Consider the following 20,256-nt stretch of genomic DNA (forward strand, 5'->3'; position numbering starts at 1 on the left):
TTCAGCAACAAAGAATGAATACCACAACCCGAAGTTGAAGGCCCATCGTCGAAGATGTAGAAGAATAGGGATTGGATGAGCTTGTGATAACCTATGATGGTGATCAATTAATGAAAGGAAGCAGCGAGAAGAAAGATGAATCCCCTTGCTTCCACGTGACAGCACATAGAGGAGGAAGAAGAAGACCTTCTTTCAAGGTTGTCGACACCAAAGAAGAATGACGGAGGAAGACCGAAGAACAACAGGGAGGATTCATGCGCACTCTCTTTTCCTCCCTCTCTGCCAGTCTACTCCCTCCCTAAATAAAGTAGAAGCTTCTCGATATCTTGTCTCTGGATTCCTTTTTTTTTCATAAAACACCAAGAGGCAAAATGGCAATTTAGCTAAGTTATTGGTTAAAATAAAAATTCTCCCCTTACCTTGAAAGGGTCTAAAATCTAAGACTTGCCCTATGAAAGAATAGCTCAATTACCAGTAGGCTAACTCACCTCCTTAATAAATTAATACTATATATATATATATATATATATAGATATATATCTCAAAATACCTTATCATTAATTTGAATTTCAATTAAATTCTAGGTCATTACTTATTTGAGGGCTGATTTGTTCTTATTTAATCATACATACATGTCAAGTCATTAAATTATATTACATATTGGATTAATTTGAAAGTCAATTTGTTTTTCTAAAACATAAAAAACTAACATGATAATTTATAAAAATGTAAAAGACCAAATTGATAAAATTAAATTTCAAGGATTAAATTGATAATTGAGAAAAACTCAAAGGACTAAAAATTTAATTATCTCTAAATTAATTTCAACCAAATTCCATAAGACCTGAATATATTTATACGAATTCTTAAAACTTATTTATAAATAAGTTTCTTATATGAGACCTTTCTTGTAGTTTTTCACTACAAAAAAAGAAGCTTTGATGGAATTTAAAATTTTAATTTTGTAGTATTTACAAAACATTATAAGTCTCAATAATGAAACGCCACACAATTGTCGTACAAGTAGTAGTGTTTAGTTTTGAAAATGCCACCTCTTTAATTGAATTTTAAAAAATAAAAGGAGAAAGGTGGCCTTTTCTCCTAAAAAAAACACCACCTCTCTAAATTAATTTTCTTATTTTTTAAAAAACAAACAAATAGGTGGAATTTCCTTTGTTGCTTGAATTTATTCTTTATTATTATTTTTAAACAGACAGAAGAAACGCCACTTCTCTAAATTATTTTTTATTTAAACACCACATCTCTAATTTATTTTTTTTTTTAAATAATATGGGTGGCATTTTCTTCACTTACAAATGCCACCTCTTGTATTATTTTTTTAAATATTTATTATCAATCTAGCTATACACAAAAAAGTACAAAATATATTATTATAACCAATACAACAAATAATTTTACAACTATATCTATCTATCTAATTTTTCAAGTAGCATTACTATAAAATATACATTTTACAACCCTCAATTTACGTCACTTTTTGTAAATTGAAATAAAAAATAGAGACAGTGATAATTTTATAAATAAGTATTGAATATGTAAAACTATCAATGTCACTTTTCATAAAAGTGACATCAAAATTTAAATCTATTTCATTTTACAGATAATACCATGAATTGTGAAAAATAATTATTTTAAATTATTAATTTTTTGGACATAATCCATGTCACTTTCTATTAAAAAAAAGACGTCGATAAAGTGGATAATTTATTCACATCACTTTTTTAGAAATTGATGAAGATTATAAAAACTAAATTATTTTAAATTATTAATTTTTAAATATTTTAAATTATTAATTTTTAGACATTATACACGTCATTTTCTTAGAAAGTGACGTATGTATCCACGTCACTTTTTTAGAAAGTAACATGGATTGTAAAAAATAAATTATTTTAAATTATTAATTTTTTAGACATTTTTTGCATCGCTTTCTAAAAAAGCAACATGAATAAATTATCTACGTCACTTTTTTAAAAAGTAATGTGAATTATAGAAAATAAAATATTTTAAATTATATTAATTTTCTATCTAATTCACATCGCTTTTAGAGAAAGTGGCGTGGATATTGGATTAAAATCACATCATTTTTTTGAAAAAAGCAACATGAATTTTAGTCAACTTTTTTAAATTAGATCGAGTTCCTCCCTCACTTCATCATTCTATGTTTTGAAACCTGTAACACTTGCCTTGAGTGTTATCCAAAAATCACATAATTCAAACAAACTAAGTGTGGTTAATGAGTTGATCCTCTAACCAACTTAAGAAATAAATCATTTAAAACCTTAAAAATAATTATAGGTTCTACCTATAGCGCACGGAAGCAAGCTAGACGAAAATGGAATAAAAAGATGCTGTCATGACAGTAATTTATTGCTGTCATGACAGCCCTCCTGAGCCAACTTCCAGGAGGCGCCGTTCCGTCATTCGACTGCGATCGAAGTGATTTTAAAGCTCACACGTCACATTCAAAGAGTACTATAAGTGTACCAAATTTCAAAAAGATCCAACGGTCAGATTAAAATTTGGACACCCGGATGCAAAGTGCAGCTTTTTGGTAAAAAACTATTTTCAAAATTGTCCAAATCTCATCCTAATGGTCACAAACCTGTGGAAATACTTTGGACACATCAAATAAGACTAAAAACACCTGATAGAACATTCAAATGATGGAAAAACCTCATATATCAAAATTTGACCACCCGGGTGCCATTTCTCAAAATGGACCCTAAACCCCCAAAATGCACAAATCATACAAGAGTGGTCACAAATCAATCCAAATACCATGTATTTATATAAATAAATATGCTAAACATTTTCACCTGACTCAGAGCTCCTTGTGGGGCCTACACACCCACTCTCTCTATCCAAGCTGTATGTTTGCCCATAGCACACCATTTGCAATGCAACCACTTTGCATTTGCTTATAAAATCACATATATATCAAAATAAAGATCTGCTTGTAATAGAAACTTAGTCTACTAAGTAAATCCATCAAAACCACACACCATAACCAAGTTTCCTAGCCACAAGTCTGCAAACAGACAAAAATTCATACACAAGCACACAATCCACACATATTCACACACACACACATAATCATATCCTACTGGCACCCTAATCTTAAATACATTACAATATATTTGCTCAAAAGAAAGGGGTTGCAGTTCTTTACAAATCACAAGCAAACCCCTAGCTCTGCTCTTTTCCCCGTCCACCACTAGATCCTTCACCTGGACTTGAAATATTGAAAAGAAAGGGATGAGACAACCACAGTCTCAGTAACAGAGAAATCTACATTGATTATTACAAAATAAGCCATAATCAAATAAATGAATAATAAATTCAACATAGTATATAATTTAGCCATTTAAAATGTATGAATGCATGACCTAGGCCGGTATGGCCTTTTAAGACCAACAGAATGCCCCCTGGCACTCTTTAACTCACAGGTAAACCTTATACCTACTTGTACCTCCACAGGCACAAAACATAATCTAAGGCATGATCTAATCCACCGAACCTCCTATGCTCCTTCGACGTGAATCCTAAGCAGTTGAAGCTAACTCCCTCCCAGAGCCAGCCCAACTTACTTTCCATGTGAGGGCTACCTTGGCCTAGGCACTCAACCTCACACTTCATATGTTGGATTCCCTCCCCCACTGAGAGGTGTCGAACACTCAATACACTAACCACTTTAGTGCACTGAGCCCACAATACGTAAGACAACACTGAGTACTGACAGTGTGCCATAAAATATCAAAAATCCACACCTTCTCATTGGTGAACTCCCACCGAGATCATGCCTTTTACTCTTATCTACCTTTCTTGAGTATTGACCATTCAACACTCTAAAGTAGTATAATATTTATAAATCTCATTTTCATAAAAACATTGTTATTAAACAATTAGAAAACATATTTGCACTATAATCAAAGTAGTACCCCATAACCCCTTATAAAGCACATTTAATCTTTTAAAACATGTAATGCATGATAACTAGTAATATTTATTCAAAAATAGCTAAAACAAAGTAATAAGAAATATAAATTTCCCCTATTACCTCAACCCTTTGGTACCAAAAGGGTTCTCCTTGTACAAAATAGGGCTCGGCTTGTTCCTTACTTCTCAATAAGTTCCACCAACAATTTTCTACAACATATAAGTGATCCACATCACTTATCATGACAAATAGCATCAATGAAGACTATAACTCATACCACACAACTTAAGTCTATGAGCCATAATCCATCCCAATGGTCCATATATTTAACCAACCATTCACATAGTATCACTTAACCACCAAAACCATTTATTAGCCATCATTAGGCTAATTTCCAATTTATATAATTTTTTATCAATTAAAAACCTTCACTTAGTGTCACCAACTTTCACCATTAGCCCTTATAATGAAAACCAAACCTTAATTTAAATCTTATTGGGCTCAAATAGCAAAATTATAACTAAATCAATAAGCTTAAACCATTGAAGAGCAAAAACCCAATTTCTCAGGATTTATTTTGTGTTCAAAACACCTCTTTTCATCCAATTATCCACTCAAAACATTATATCACTATATAGAAACTCAAAACATGCTCCCTAGGATCTAAAGAAACAAAAGCTTACAAGAATAAAGCCTTTGGGATCAAAATCCAAAATCTTCTCTTCCAAAAATTGAAGAAAATTAAGAGAAAGAGAAGAGAATTGAAGTAGGGAGTTTACCTATCGTGTAGCCGAGCTCGCAACGGTCGTAAAGACTCCTAGATCCAAGCCTAACTCCCTCTCTTTCTCCTTTCTTCTTCTCTCTCTCTCTCTCTCACTCTACCGTTTGTGCGTTTCCTTCCCTTGTTCATTTTTTGCTTTTTCTGCATCTGTTTGCTCTTTAAAATGCTGGTCAAAAAGTTTGGGAAAAATTACAAGAAAGGGCCCAACATTTTTTATTATTGCACAAAAGCCCGGGTCAACTTTGGTAATTTTTCCCATAGTTAAAAATCAAATAAAACTAAACTTTTGCTTAGTAAAATTCAAACTCTGGGCCTCTATTAAATTATTCTAAATTTTAATTTAATTATAGATATTTTATTTTATTTTTATTTATTTATTTTTTAAATAAATTTGAGTCTTAAAATTTTTAGGATGTTACAAAACCTAACTCCTCTCCCTCTTTCCCTTCGACAACGGCACCTCTCTCCTCTCCTCCCCACTATAAATCTCTCCTTTCCTTTCCACAGCAACTCTCTCTTCTCCTTCTCATGGCATCAAGACCCACGGCTAGCATTCAATAGCGAGCATTTGACAAACACCTCTCTCTTCTCCTCTTCTCCTCTTCTCCTCATTCGATAGACAGCTTCAAGACTCACAGCTTCTCCTCCTTTTTGCCCTGAGCGAGCAATAGTTGGTTAGTGTTACTTTCATTCACAAACTCTTTTTCTTTGTAAATATTTCTAACCTCTCTGCTTGAACCTTCTACATTCATTTTTGCTTCAACGTTAATATTTTTGAACCTTGAACAGTTTTTCCTCTAAGTTAATGAATTTTTCCATTATATTAAAGAGAGAGAGAGAGAGAGAGAGTAGGCTAAGGAGATAAAGGGAATTTTTGGTGAAGCAACTTTTAAAATTTATATTGCTTCATTTCGAGTGTAGTTTCGACAATGGATTTTTTTCTACAAAGGATATTGGTGAAGTCATGTCACGCTCGAAATAGAGGGTGATTGACATAGGTGTAAATTACATCACGCATTCTCATAAGCCTCAAAATAAAAATTTATTCCATTTTAAAAATAAATAATCATGTTATATGGAAATTCTAACATTAATACCAATTGTCATAGTAAAGCTTTAATATTTTTGTAAAAAATTTGGCAGAACTTCTCCAGCAAATAGGATCTCCTAAAAATTTTACAACACAAAATTTTACAAAATATAATATCAATTAGGAGCTTAACTCCTTCTAGCCAGAAAACAGTATATAAATCAAAATAAAGTCCTAACATAATCTATGTGGAGCAACTAATCTTTCTTCTAAATAAAAATACATAAGACTTAAATATTTACATCAAAAGGTAATAGTACCAAATAAAATTTTTACCCAATATAGCTGTATTACCCTTTAAAGGTCAGTAGTAAGATCACATAAGATAACAAATTCGAGACCAAAATAAATTTCTCAATAAATAACATCCCCAAAAATAAAATTTAAAATAATAAATTCAATCAATTTGGTAAATTAGTTGGAAGGATAAGAATTCAATATAATATACGCAATAACTTTATAAATCTTAAGTATAACCGTCAAAATGAGATTAAACTAAAACATTGAAAACACTTTATATGATCATGGTAGAAGAAAAAATAATTTATACATATGTGGATCAAAATAACATACTAACGATTGAAACCATTAAAATTTCAGATATATAAATTTATCCAAATTTAGAATTGTGTGAGGACTTAACAGAATAGATAATAAATGTAAATATACAGTCCACAAGAGTAAAATAACCAAATGTGACTAATACCACAAAGACAAACGTGGACACACAGTCCATAAGAGTAAATAACCAAACGTAGCCTGAGCTATAAAACAAACATGGACACACAGTCTACAAGGATAATACTAACCAAACCCTGTTCATAGCCGTGAAATCCAAATGCAGGTATGAAACCCATGAATAACAAACGTGAGAACAAAGTCCATGAAACAAACTAGCCAATCATTAGTCATCGCGTGTTACGAGCTAATGAAATTACCATTAACAATAGTATTTTGTTTAGAGCCCTCTTAGAAATCACATTTCAAATGCAAGAGAAATAATTATTTTTGAAATAAAATTTTCATTCTCAATACCAAACTCATATGAATTGTTTCAAATCTTAAAACTTGCAAAATTAATACATCAGAGCGAATGCAAAAACTTGCATTAATTGTGTAACTAAGAAATTTCGAAATTCAATAAATAAAGATACCTTCATCAATCTTAGAAATAAATTTCTTGAGGAATAATAAATGCATATATCATAATGCAATTGTCCTTCATCATTGTTTCAAAGTCTCTAAAACTAACATAATTCATAAAAATAAAATATTTCAATAAAAGATTATTAATAAATAATTAAATGGGATGTTATTTACTTATTCGTCAAAGTTTTAAATTTTTAAAATATTTTTTAATTCTTGTCAAGGTCCTATTCTTTCACACATCTTATAAGAATATAAATAAATATAATTTTAATAAATTTTTAATTTATAATACAATCTCAACCAACCATCATCTAAAATTTTAAAACTAACATTCATGCTTTAGAAAATTGGACGAAGGATTATCATTCACATCATTAATCTCCTCCAACTTGTTTTAGTCATGCCTTTCTATTTACTTGAGGTAGAATTTCTCTTGTAATTTTTATCAAACACCTTATGTGTATTATTTCTAACCATTCAATTTAAAATATCCAACAATTTATCAGTATCCATATAAATGCCAAAAATTTTAAATAGTTACATACAATTTTACAATTACATTGCTTTGAAATGTACAAGTTCATTCATAATTCAATAGCTTCTATGTTCATACGTCTCCTACTAGACATTCTTTCGAACACTTCATGGGCATATTTTTCGCAAGCTAAGACTAATCTTTGCTTCTAGATTTCAGCTTCCATAAGTCTTACAATATCAATATCCAATTATTTTCAATTGAAAACTTAAATCAACACTATCATCATCTTCCTTTTCCTACTGTATATTTCAACTTAATTCAAATTTTTCCCTCCATGAACAACACATACAGTCACGAACATCAGCAAAGAGGAGAACAATTTTTCAGCATTCAACTCCATCATTCCATCCATTCACATGCACAACAGAGCCAGCAAATGAAAGAGCTCAAAACTCCTCACCTCAGGCAGCCGACAGCGCGCACATAGGGAAGAAGGAAAACGGAACCTACAGCTGAACAGGGGAAGAAGAAGACAGCAATAATTTAGCCTCTAAGCCACGAGTTAGTCCTTCCACAGCACCAGACCAGCTCTTCCTTCGTTCCCCAACCACGAATGAAAAGAATAAAGGAGGGAGAGATTAAGAAGCTGTCGACCGAATAGGAAGAGAAGACGAGATTTTCGTCTGAACCAGAAAGAAGGAAGATAGAAAGAACAGATTCAGTACCAGATCAGGCTCGCGATCAGTACACCAACTCCAACGACCTGATTTCTTCCATCAACCAGCGACTCAGATGTGAACGACAAAGGCAGAGCAGCAACAAGAAAAGCAAACAGAGATAGGGAGCACGAAGAAAGACCTGAACGTATCAGAGCAGTGACAAGCCTCCACTTCCACCGGTGATGAGAACAGAACGGAGGAGAGGAAGATGATAGACAGCAATTTTTTTGGGTCCGAACCTTGAAGCTTCAGAGACGAAATTTCTAGCTCCCTCTTTGGCTCTGTACGCGTGAATTGGATAGGAGACAAGAGAATAGCAACCAGATTGAAGAGAGGGCAATTTAGTAATTTTAAAGAAGCTAAAACAAAAAATAAAATCCCATTTAACATCAAGGATTTGAACATGGGACCTTAATAATAATGATGGGTGACATGCACACTTTTACTTTACCAATATTTCACTTTGTCATAATGATTCCAAACATAAATAAAATATACTCTAAACAAATTATTATATATATGTTATTTTTATTATTATTACTATTTGATCATCATCATCATCATCATCATTCATTTTTTAGGGTTATTACAAGTAATTAGTTGCTCATGGGAGTGTGTGAGAGAGAGAGAGAGAGAAATTAATCTAGTATGATTTTATTTTTCTTGTATTTTGTTTTTTAGATTAAAATTCATGGCTAGCTAGATGATGAAATAAAAATGAAATTAACTGTGGGTAACATCTAGAATATTAATTTTCTATATTAGTTGCTCTCTTGCATGTTTTTTATTTTGGTGTATGCTAATTATTTTGTTGTAAGGCAAAGCTAGTTGCTTGGTTTAGATTAAAGAAGGAAATAATATAAACACGCTATTTGCTTTGCAAACATCCAAGAATGTCAAATTCATTTGTCTCTCATTGTTAAATAGGAATTACAAGTTAATATTAATGTTAAACGTTAGCTTAACACGTAAGTTAATGTTATTTTTATAGACATTAATTTTTAAATATTTAAATTTAAATTATTTTAATATATTTTTTCTAGAGAAACCATGTCTCTTTTATGACTAAAAGCAACATGATTTTTTCAAAAAACACATTTCTCATAAAAGTAATGTAAATAAGTTAACTTTATATATTATTCAAATGTATGTCCTCCATGATAGGGATGTGAAATGTCCTAAAAAAAGTAACATGAAAAGCTTTTTTTTTTTTTTGTAGTAGTCATTGATACATCCAATAACAAGTTCCAAAAGTTTCACGTACCAACAAGGACAATGTATACAATTAAGCTTATCTTGTACTTGTTTCTAATCTTAGAAAACAATTCAAAACAAAAAATCATCAAAAGGTCATGTAAATTTATGAATCCAATTAATTTATTTTCAAAAACTCTATAAATTCTTATAAATATGAATGTATTAGAATATTTTGCCAATCATAACTCTTAACAAAGTCTTTATTTTTAGAAAATGGGAGCATTATAAAACTCCAAAAACTGTTCAATACCCTACTACAATGGAAAACAAATTAGTCAATAATAATTGAATCAAATATATATATATATATATATGAATAAATAAAATAAATTAATAAATATAAATACTTAGGACGATCTCCGATCCTAGCATACTTTCATGTAGAGGAATAAATTAAAGACAAAAAAAAGAGCTATATGCTTGATAATGATCAAAATTTAATATTGTCTAAAACAATTAAGTTCGTAGTTTTGTTAACATCAAAATCACATAATCGACCATTTGATCTTAGAGCTTACAATTTTCAAAATCTGATGCATTTAGCATATAGAGTTTCTTCTTGTTCAATATCAGAAGTGGTATATTATAATTGAGTATTTATAGATTATGTTTATACGCTTATTACAATTAAAAGTACAATGTATTAGATGCAACATGTAAAAGGTAGTTTTCCATTTGTTAAAAGACCTAACATCACATTTTTTGTAATTAATGTGATAATATATACATCTTAATTAAAAAAACATTCTTTTATTTTTATTATAAATGAATGGGGACCAAAGAAAGCACTACAAGTGAATGTAGGACTTGAAAATCATTTTTAAATAGTAATAAAATTAAATATGTATATATAGAAACAAAATATTATGTTTCAAAATTAAGATGATTTGGTTAATTTTGGATTGATATGGTTGAGTGAATTGGATCAGAACAAGCTCTTTATTTACATCCATACTTAAGAAAAAAAATACCGTGATTTTTATAGATATGTTAATTGACTCGTCAATTCTGTGCAAGACAACGATATTAATTTCACAACATTCAGGAAATTGCAAAATAATTTTATGACTTTCACAGCTAAATAAACGGGAATACCTAGTCTCTTTGACACTTTAGCAGGTAAGAGTGTTCATAGATTCGATAAACCAATTGATTCATTAAAGTTTGGGATCTGTTTGGTTTTTTCATCTAATCGGTTTGGACCGGTTTTTAAGCAGTTTGGCTGAGTGAATTGGATCGGACCGAGCTCTTTATTTATGTCGATACTTAAGAAAAGAAAATATATCATGATTTTTATATATATATATATATATATATATGTTTTGATATATTAATTGACTTGTCAATTCTATGCAAGACAACGATATTCAATTCACAACATTTACAAAATCCCAAAATAATTTTATGACTTCCTGAATTAAATAAATAGAACACATAGTCTCCTTAACACTTTAGAAGGTGTTTACAGGTTCGGTTTTGAGGAAAAAAAAACCAAACCAATTGGTTCATTAAAGTTTGTGATCTATTTAGTTATATTTTTTTATTTAATTGATTTGGTTTGGTTTTTAAGTAGTTTGGATTAAGTTTGAACTTTTTTCATAAGATATTTTTTATAATCATCAATATATATTCATATTCACTAATAATTTTTAACCATTAATTACTACTTGCAATGGAAAAATTTAAAGACCACAAAAGAATTTTTTTATACAATTAGTTAGCATATTTAACAATTAAAAATTAATATATTATCTTTAAAACACCTGATTATAAAATTTAAAAAATCATCATAAACAATTATAGATAATATTTAGCTAATTGTAACATATTTTTGCTCATAATTTATAAATAACCAAACTTGTTGAAGAGAAAAAACTTTGGCAAATTTATAATATATGTCTATATATATATATATATAATAAATATAACAAAGTTGGTTTAGTTTGGCTCAAGTTTCTCGAAGCAAAAACTTGAACTGAACCGAACTAATCAATTTTTTCATGAAAAAAAAAAAACCAAACCAAACCGAATTTAATTATAATCAGTTTTGACAGGTTAGGTGTGATCCATTTGAATTGGTTTTGTACATCCTTACTAGTTTTTTCCCCCTTGTTATGATTTTTATTAGCCTTTTTCATTCAAAAAAGGGGGAAGTAAATGTTTTATATTTTTCTTTTTATTTATTAAAAATTGAATAAGAACACTGTACAGTAATTAATGGAGTGTCTTGTGCTAATTTCAAGTTCAATGCATATTCATAACTATTAATATGGATGTATGGCGATACATGTATAAATATAAGGCTATTGAAAAATGAAACACACAATTAGATCCTTCATCTGATCTCTTCCTCACCAGCATCGTCACCCTCACCATCCACCAACCTTCATCCAAAATCCATCTCCTTCTCGATGCTTCAAAGGGTGGGAAAAGCACATGTTGTTCTAAACCAAGAGCCAGCAACTGATGATGCGAGTGCTAGGACTCCGCCTTAGCCATGTATCAACATGCATGTAGATCAACCAGCTCAAAATGATGAGTTCGCTATTGAAGAATTAGTTCCCAATGCTAGTGATCATGATGATGATGATGATTCAAAGATAGATTTGACTTTGAATATACAGTTATCAGTTCTTGTTCCTGTTGATGTTATTGTTACATTGTTGTGTTGTCAACTTGACCTGAAAGTTTCATAGGACAATGAGAGCTGTGAATAGTAGCTTAAATGTTAATATTGACAAATTAAATTAAAGTATTTTAAGAATACATTTATATTCACCAGGGATAGGTCGGGGAACCAAGAAGCTTTAACCATATATATATATATATATATATTCTTAAAATATTTTAAGTTGTCAATTTTAACCATTAAGCCCACAATCCACGGCTCTCATTGTCCTATGACATTTTCAGGCCAAAACAACAATACAACATCAACATCAACAAGAATAAGAACTAAAAACCCTGTCTAGAGCTTCAGAGTCAAATCTGTCTCCGAATCATCATCATCATCATGATCATTAGCATCAGGAATTGATTCTTCAAAAGCTAACTCATCATTCTGAACCGGATTAATCCGCATGCATGTTGATACATTGCTAAGGCAGAGTCCCAACACTCGCATCATTAATTGCTGGTTCTTGGTTTAGAGCAACATGCCTTTGTCTCACCCTTTGAACCGTCGAGAAAGAGCTGTATTTTGGAGGAAGGCTAGTGGATGGTGAGCACAACGATGCTACGGCTGCGAGCAACATCATGGACCTTCTCGATGATGCTATGGGTACTAGAATCTTCATGGTGATGGAAGTTCATGGCTTCGCACCTCTGAGGCTTTCCTTGGAGGAGCGTCCCCTGAGGCCCCTCTCCAAATCTAGACCGTCCAGACCAGATTTAATATTTTATTTTTTATTTTTATTAAAATAAATTATAAAAATTATATTATAATTTTTTAAAAAATCTTGTTACAATCTAAACAGCCTAGATTTAATATTAATAGTCCAAATCTAATGTTTAATTTTTTTTATAAATTAATTATCTAGACAGATATACTCTAACAGTCAAGATTTAATATAAATAGTTCAAATTTAATATTAAATTTTTTATAAATTGATTATTTGGATATCCTTTGAACAGTGCAAATATCTATTAAAAAGAATTTTTTAAAAATATTTAAAAAATTACAAGTTAAATATTTTATATCAAACTGTGAAAAAATTATATAAAAAAATTAAATATTAAATTTAAACATTAATATTAAATCTAAACTGTATATATTGATAACAAGGTTTTTAAAAAAAAAAATCATTTTTATAATTTTTTATTTTAATAAAAATAAAAATAAATATTAATCTGAACCATTTAAATTTCATTGGGTCTTAGCAGGACACTCCTCCGAGGAAAGCCTCAAAGGAGCAAAGCCAAGTCCAGTGATGCATGGTGATGGCAGAAAGAGTAGAGAGCAGGGTGTTCCATAGAGTAGAGAGGGAGAGGGAGGGGAGAAGAGAGAGAGAGAGTGTGTGGGGGGGGAGAAGAGGAGGAGGGAGAGGAGGTGGAATATTTTATTGTTAAAAAAATATTAAAAAAAGCCAGGTGTGCAAGATGGGACCCAATGACAGACCAGTGAGGCGCATGGACGAGGGTAATGGGGCAAGTGATTCCAAATGTTCAGGGACAATAATAACTAAAAATCAAAGTTCAGGACACAGACAAACAAAAAGTTTGAGGGAACAAATGATATTTAATCGTATTTTTTAATGCATTATTTAGCCATTACTTTTGTAAGATCTACATTTTTGTCCCCCAACAGCACAATTAATTATCACAAAGTACATCAACAATTGAGCACAGAAAAATAATAACACAATGAAGTTGTCATTTCACTATGCAGGGAACTAACATGCAATTCTCCCTTTGTTGTTTTTAACTCCGTTGTAAAATTTACCAAACCCCGGGGGGGGGGGGGCGATAACAATATTATTTTCTTAAAGAAAAAGTCCAATATATATATATATATATAACTAAAACCAAGCATAAAAGGGAAGGTGCATTAGGAAGTGAATTTGGACACTGTAAGTGTAAAGTTGTGAAAATGAGATAGGTTTGGTTCCGGCTGTTCAATTTTTTCGTATGATATTATTTTATTGTAGAACCTATTCCATTAACTAGATTTTTGAATAAACTTTATATGAGTATTTAAATCTCCTCAACCGGACATCGCAATGCAAAGTTTTCATGCCAGAAGTTTGGTCATGCGTGCTGCTGTCTCATGAAATCTGCACAATTTTATTGGAGATTGGCTCCCTTTTATATTGAAGAAGAATAATACAGCGTTGTTGCATTTGTTATTTTGTAGATGACTTATATTTGTGAAGACTCTAGAAAAAAAGGTTAGTAGTGCCAAGTCCCGTATATATATATATATGTATATTTTTTTTTTCTTTCTGGTAATGTTAACGCATACTCGTGTTTAGGACATTAGTGAATTTTTGGGATTTTTTCCCGCAACGGACCTTGGCAAATACATTGTAGGCGGTGAGTGTTTGGCTTTTATGGAAAGGAAAGAAGATATAATTCATCCATTGCACGATTGTAACATGGCGTTGGAGTGTTGATTTAATCTGGTTCCTCGTAATTTAATTTGCAGGTCACTTTCTTTTCTATACTGATAACCATGTGCATTGGATTGATTAGAATTTAAGCCAAAAGACTATACTACAAGGAGCTCGGTGGGATGTTTGGTTCTTTATACTTTGCAGATAGCCATGGCTTGACGTGAATATGGGAGTTTTTCAGATAGGGTAGCGGATATCCAAGAAACTCTAGCACATGTACAAGCATTAGGGCGGATTTTAAGCATTGTTTTAAAGCCTTTACATTAAGCTTTGCATTATGTTTCCTGAAAATGGTAAAGTCCAGATGGTGGGCTCCATTCATGGGGTTCATCAAGTTCAATGTCTCATTTTTTTTTTTTTTTGTGGCTAACAAAGAGTCAAAAAGTTTAGATGAATCAGATCTGAAGATTCATCAAGATCATGAAGATCATGACATAACTTTAAGTTTAAATAGCACTTATAAAAGTACTTACAAATCACCCAACAATAAAATTTTTATATTAATAATGAGATTTAAACCCACAACTTTATAAATTATGAGCAAAATTTTAACCAACTGAATTAATTTTTATTAGATAGTTCAATGTCAATGGAACTTATAGAAGGTTCGGAGATGCTATTGCATGTTGTGGATCACTCGTGATCACAGGGGAGTGATGTTGCCGATATGTTTGTTGGCTAAGAAGGCTTGGGATCAAGGACAGATCTAGAACAACTCTATGGGAGGTCAAAATACAAGATCACATGATAAAGGAGGGGCAAAAATTAGTTTTAACATTGTTTGCAAAAAAAAAAAGCAATTAAAAAAAAAAAAACTGGTGACATGGGGTGCTTGCCCCCGTGATTCTGTCCCTGCTTGGGTTATCGTTGAGGGTAATGTGTTCTTTTAACTAATGAATAGGGATATCCAGTAGATGTAATTGTTTTGCCTGGTGCTTTTTCTACATTGAAAAAGAAATGTACATGTATAACTAGGGATTATTATAAATCTAGCTCTTCCTTTTCAATTTCAGAAAGACAGGGAATGATACGAAAATCCTATGTAAAAACTAAACAAAACATCACTCATTGCTGATTATATATATATATATATACACACACACATACATACATACATATGTGTGTGTGTGAGCGTGTATCATATACAGATACTGAAAATCATGCCCTTTACAGTTCCTCTATCATTCATCAAATACAATGCTAAGCTTAAAAATGACTAACGTATTAAAGACATAAGCAGACTTCTCTATTCACAAATCCATACATGTTGCGGAGTGAGTTGTGTCCAACAGAATATGCTTCCTCAACCAGTATTGCCTAAACCTCTGACTTGCATACTCTCTGTAGTCGAAGTCAATTTTATTGACATAACTCTGCAATTCCAAATGTCAAACATCTCAGTTTTTCTGTCTTGAGCATATTATATACATACGTATCTATATACACATTGATGATGATGATGATTACCGAAATAAGCCCCCACAAGCCCCAAAAAAGATGGTTTGCAAGAGTGTATTTTTCTACATCTTCCACTAATTGCTCCACTTCTTCATCACTTGGTTTCTTGCCTGGGTACCATGAGTCTCCAAACAAGTTAGAATCATGAATTAAATTCAGAAGAATTGTAGTTCAGGGATAACTTAAAAAGTGTTAAAGAAGTCTCAAAAACCATTTATAACTAAGCAATATGATCTGACTTATTTTTGTTATTATAAGGTTCTACTTCCTTGAACCATGTACAGAGATGTGTGTGTGTGTGTGTGTGTTTTTTAAGTTAAAATTTTCTATATTAAGAGAAGTCAACTATATTGAAATTCAGCACCCTAAATTCATTTCACTTTAGGTTTAACTCATCAGCACTATCATCTTTACCAATAGATACGGATTGGTGTCAGTGGCAAGCTATCCTAATGGCAGCACCACCTCTCTCACTTGGAAGAGGTCTCAAGTTCAAACTTAACATAGACATGTTTTTGTGCGCGCATGGAGGCATGTGCCTCTCTTTCCTATAAGAAAGGACTAGGTTAGTGTGTGTTAGGTCAAGGACTAACCTCCAGAACTTAAATAACTGCGAACAAATCTTTTGCGCTCCTCCAAATTTGGATATTTACTGTAGTCCAGCACATGAGGCGTGTCAGTGTGGTAATTTGCTGCCATTTCACAAAAGTGATTTGCCAGGTCATATGCAATAGGATTGTAACTTGCATATTCATAATCCTGTATCACATGCAAATAATCATATAAATAAGAACCAAGTTCTTCAAAGGATATAACAGATGCAAGAAGAACCTATAGCTCAAGTTCATAAATCCTATAGATCATGAACCACTAATGGTTATCACTCTACTGTTCTCTTAGCATAAATCATAGCCAGATAAGTATCAGTTTTTTCTGCTTCAAACTCTAGAGTAGATAATCCTAGTACAGATGGACAAGTTCCTTTCAACTGGCTTGCCTTGTTCATCAAGCTGATCATGATAGTCTGATACTAGGATCATTAACAACCCGCCCTTAAGGTGCAGGAATCTTCTGTTATCTGACTGGGCTTAGTCATGCATTTTGTTCTTTGCACGGCTTTGACCGTGGCCTGGTAATTCCAAAAAAAAAAAAAAAAAGTAAAGATGAACATGATAGATAGCCATAATATAGAAAAATAACTTACAATTATAGTGATTGATCTGGTTTCCTCATCCATCATTATGTTACCATATTGTAGGTCGTTGTGACAGAAACCGATCTCTTGACACCTTTCAGATGATGTCTCCAGGACATTTAGTTCCTCATCAAGATATTTCAACCCAAATTTCTTGATATCCTTTGAGGAACACAAACGTTTGGCCTGACTGAGCCAGTTCCTAGAAGACAAAGTACAAGTAAAAGTCAACTTAGCATTCTGCTTTGCTTTGAAAATTATGAATAAGTTTGACCTGATGTATTATAAATTACCTCATCCTCTGCCAAAGTTGAACTTTCATTGGACCCGGCATATGAAGATTATGGAACTCCCTCATCTTAGATGCTATTAAAGCTGATATTTCCGGGTCTCGTAGGTCAGCAGCTGAGAGTGTCTGAAAAGCCAAAATAGAAGAAATGATACGAGTCACACACAAGCACAACATGATCAATTTGAAGCTAATATCAAAATCTGTCTAATCTTTCTTTGGTTGACTAGGATTTCCTGACTTGGTTTTGACCAGTTAGTTTCTTTTTCTTACAGAATTTTTTCTAGCTGCCTTTGAAATATAATGATAGTTTCTAAAGTTTCAGTAACATGACAATCTTCTGTCCAATTCCATGACCAGTCCTTTTATTTACAAAATTAAGTTTCAAGCATGGTTTTCATCTCTTTCGTTACTGTCCAAGGCATTTCACACTCTTAATACTTGAGGCAACATGGAATATTTAGTCATTTTGCTTGTTCAGTAGTAGCTATAAATGCCAAAATCATAGAACCTTGTCTGCAAAATATGCCAATACACACACACACACACACACACACGTAAGTGGTCCCTTAATTCATTAATTATCTATAAATATTTATCAATGCAAGTGGTCACTGGAAAACAGAAGACACAGAGCCTTCAGCCAGACTTTCTCCAGGGCTGATATTTCCACGTTTGAATAAGCGTATCGTTTGCCCTTCCAATTTCAAGAAACTTATCCTTCTATTCATGTCATTGTCTATTACCAAACATGCAGGAATCACAGCAAGGGAAAGAAGCCCATGCAGAAGAGCTTTTCAAGGTGGGGGCAAAAAGAGAAAGAAAGAGAAGGAATAAAGGACACAAAAGAATCGTAAATAAAGAACCTTGAGAGCTTAAGAGCACATGATACTTTTGTTTCTCAACGGAACTTCTCCTAATAAATTCAAAGGCACTTAACGGTTAAAGCTATTCTATCCATTCATTTCTCCAAAAGAAAAGGGTAACAAAAAGAAGGGAAGCTAAGAATCATCACCAAAGAAAAAACCTGACAAAACTAAATAACTCTGAGAAAAGACATTCAAATTAAGCATAAACTCTTTCTGATCCAAAATATAAGATATTTTCTACCAGCTAGAGTTGATTCAAAATGTAAGGCAGAAAAAGTCAACATCAAATTCTTCCTTTTCACAAATATCCTTATCAACTATATCCTAGTTTCAACTACTGTTCTTAATCCTTGTGAAGTTAGTTAAAAGTATCCTGCATTTCAAAAAAAGTTACATACTCTAGCATGGATGAACTCCTCGACCCGACCGGTGGAGAACCGGCCGAGAAGGCGGGGACCATGGCCGTGCTGGGAGACGCACTCGAATGTCCGAACTTCTTCTTCTCTATTGAAGAAAATTTCAACACCTTCACCATACAATCGAACCAGAACTTTTCTAAGGGAATCACCATTTCTGGTTGGCCAGTTTATCTGGAAGACCTCATTGGTCATGGCTCCCTTCAAAGGCACAATCTGTAAAGCATCCATATCATCTGTTACGTCTCCCAATTGCAAAGCCACCGATGTCAGAACTTCCATTATCTCTTCTGCTGATGCACAGCCTTTAAGCAATTCTATTGTTTTTTTGGCCATTTCGTCGATCAGATCTGAAGAAAACTAAAAGCTAAGAAGTCTGAAAATCCACTTGGAATCTGACTTTAGAAATTTATGAAGAAGGGGAAGAAAGTTCAATTCAGAGCTTGGAACAGGGGAATCAGACTTCCAAAGACACAGGTTTTTATTGAAGAGTCCAGATGAGAGAAACATCGTAGATTGAAAATACACAAAATAAAAAAGAAGGTGTGAGATTTATGGAAAGAAGAGGCAGAATTGGTACTCGAGGAACTTACCAGGAAGGAATAGAAGAGTCAGAGCTTAAAAACAGGGGAAACTGGGACTTAATACAGGGTGAAAGTTAACTCGTCACTCGTCAGAACCTGAAGATTTGCGAGTTTCAATCAAGAAACAGCGATTAGAAAACCTAAACAAACTGAAAAAGAAAGAAAAAAAGAACGAGAAATTGGGAGAAATTAACCGATATAAAATATATAAAAGTCAGTGCCTGGATTATATCGACACTTTCCCAGGAGCTAGAGAACAAACAGGGTAGATTGAGAGATTCAGATAGGGAGCGACAAAGTGAAGTTATATAAAAGCCTCAAGAAACCAAAATATATATATATATATATATATTACAGAAAACTGAGAACGAAGTTGCGTCAAAACACGAAAGATCAAAAACACAAGTGGGATGATCAAATCAAAGAGGGAAAAAAAAAAAAAAAACTGAATCTCTTACCGAAGAAACAAAGGGAGAACCAATAACAGAGTAAGAGAAGAGTCCAAGAAAGCTGCAGAAAGAGAGCAATACCGACACCGATGATCTTTACGAGTGACGAAGTCAGCCTCAGAAATGAAAGAAACACACAGAAAGGCAGCGATTCGATTCGATTCGATTCGATTCGATATGTGGAATTGGACACAGCACACAAGCCTTTTCTTTTTATAAGCACACGCCATTATTGCCGCAATGAAGAAAATTAAATTATTAAATTTTTTATAATAAAAAAAGGTCAGATTTTTGGTGACGCGGAATCTGTCTCCATCCCTGAGAACCAAACAAGGACGGCGACGCGTACTTAAAGGAGATGCATAGAAGCGCGTCCCATTAATGGCCAATGGATATCATACACGTGGACGGAATCTAGCGGGAGATTGAATCTTCAACAAGATTCTATGATTC

The 20,256-nt window shown here is 32.4% G+C and overlaps 1 protein-coding gene and 1 long non-coding RNA gene across 7 annotated transcripts; both read right to left on the reverse strand.

Annotated features, from left to right (window-relative positions):
- Positions 1–3,458: 3,458 nt before the first annotated feature.
- LOC129295764 (uncharacterized) lies at positions 3,459–8,459 on the reverse strand. Its single transcript, XR_008589621.1, has 3 exons — positions 7,917–8,459; positions 4,738–5,395; positions 3,459–4,167 (listed from the first exon to the last, which is right to left on the reverse strand). It is a non-coding gene; the product is annotated as an uncharacterized LOC129295764 (long non-coding RNA).
- Positions 8,460–15,586: 7,127 nt separating this feature from the next.
- LOC129284837 (probable choline kinase 1) lies at positions 15,587–19,994 on the reverse strand. Of its 6 annotated transcripts, none has more exons than XM_054920362.1 (8): positions 19,885–19,994; positions 19,364–19,450; positions 18,753–19,130; positions 17,490–17,611; positions 17,206–17,398; positions 16,595–16,760; positions 16,011–16,111; positions 15,587–15,916 (listed from the first exon to the last, which is right to left on the reverse strand). In XM_054920362.1, exons 3-8 carry the CDS (start codon positions 19,104–19,106, stop codon positions 15,794–15,796), a joined length of 1,059 nt encoding a protein of 352 aa, XP_054776337.1. In that variant the 5' UTR covers positions 19,107–19,130; positions 19,364–19,450; positions 19,885–19,994; the 3' UTR covers positions 15,587–15,793. The 6 variants fall into 6 exon arrangements, with proteins under 6 accessions (XP_054776337.1, XP_054776321.1, XP_054776305.1 ...); XM_054920346.1 differs by having other exon boundaries at positions 18,753–19,120; positions 19,885–19,993; XM_054920330.1 differs by having other exon boundaries at positions 18,753–19,120; positions 19,813–19,991.
- Between the last annotated feature and the right edge of the window lie 262 nt (positions 19,995–20,256).

Source organism: Prosopis cineraria, unplaced genomic scaffold, assembly GCF_029017545.1.
Source record: "Prosopis cineraria cultivar Desert tree isolate PC_DT_omini unplaced genomic scaffold, ASM2901754v1 PC1, whole genome shotgun sequence".
NCBI classification, from domain to species: Eukaryota; Viridiplantae; Streptophyta; class Magnoliopsida; order Fabales; family Fabaceae; genus Prosopis; species Prosopis cineraria.

Coding starts and splice junctions, on each gene's coding strand:
- LOC129284837 (XM_054920362.1), bottom strand. CDS start 19,106: ATGGCCAAAAAAACAATAGAATTGCTTAAAGGCTGTGCATCAGCAGAA. Junction 16,761..17,205: donor CCAGATCAATCACTATAATT/GTAAGTTATTTT, acceptor CATGTGATACAG/GATTATGAATATGCAAGTTA. Junction 15,917..16,010: donor GCTTGTGGGGGCTTATTTCG/GTAATCATCATC, acceptor TTGGAATTGCAG/AGTTATGTCAATAAAATTGA.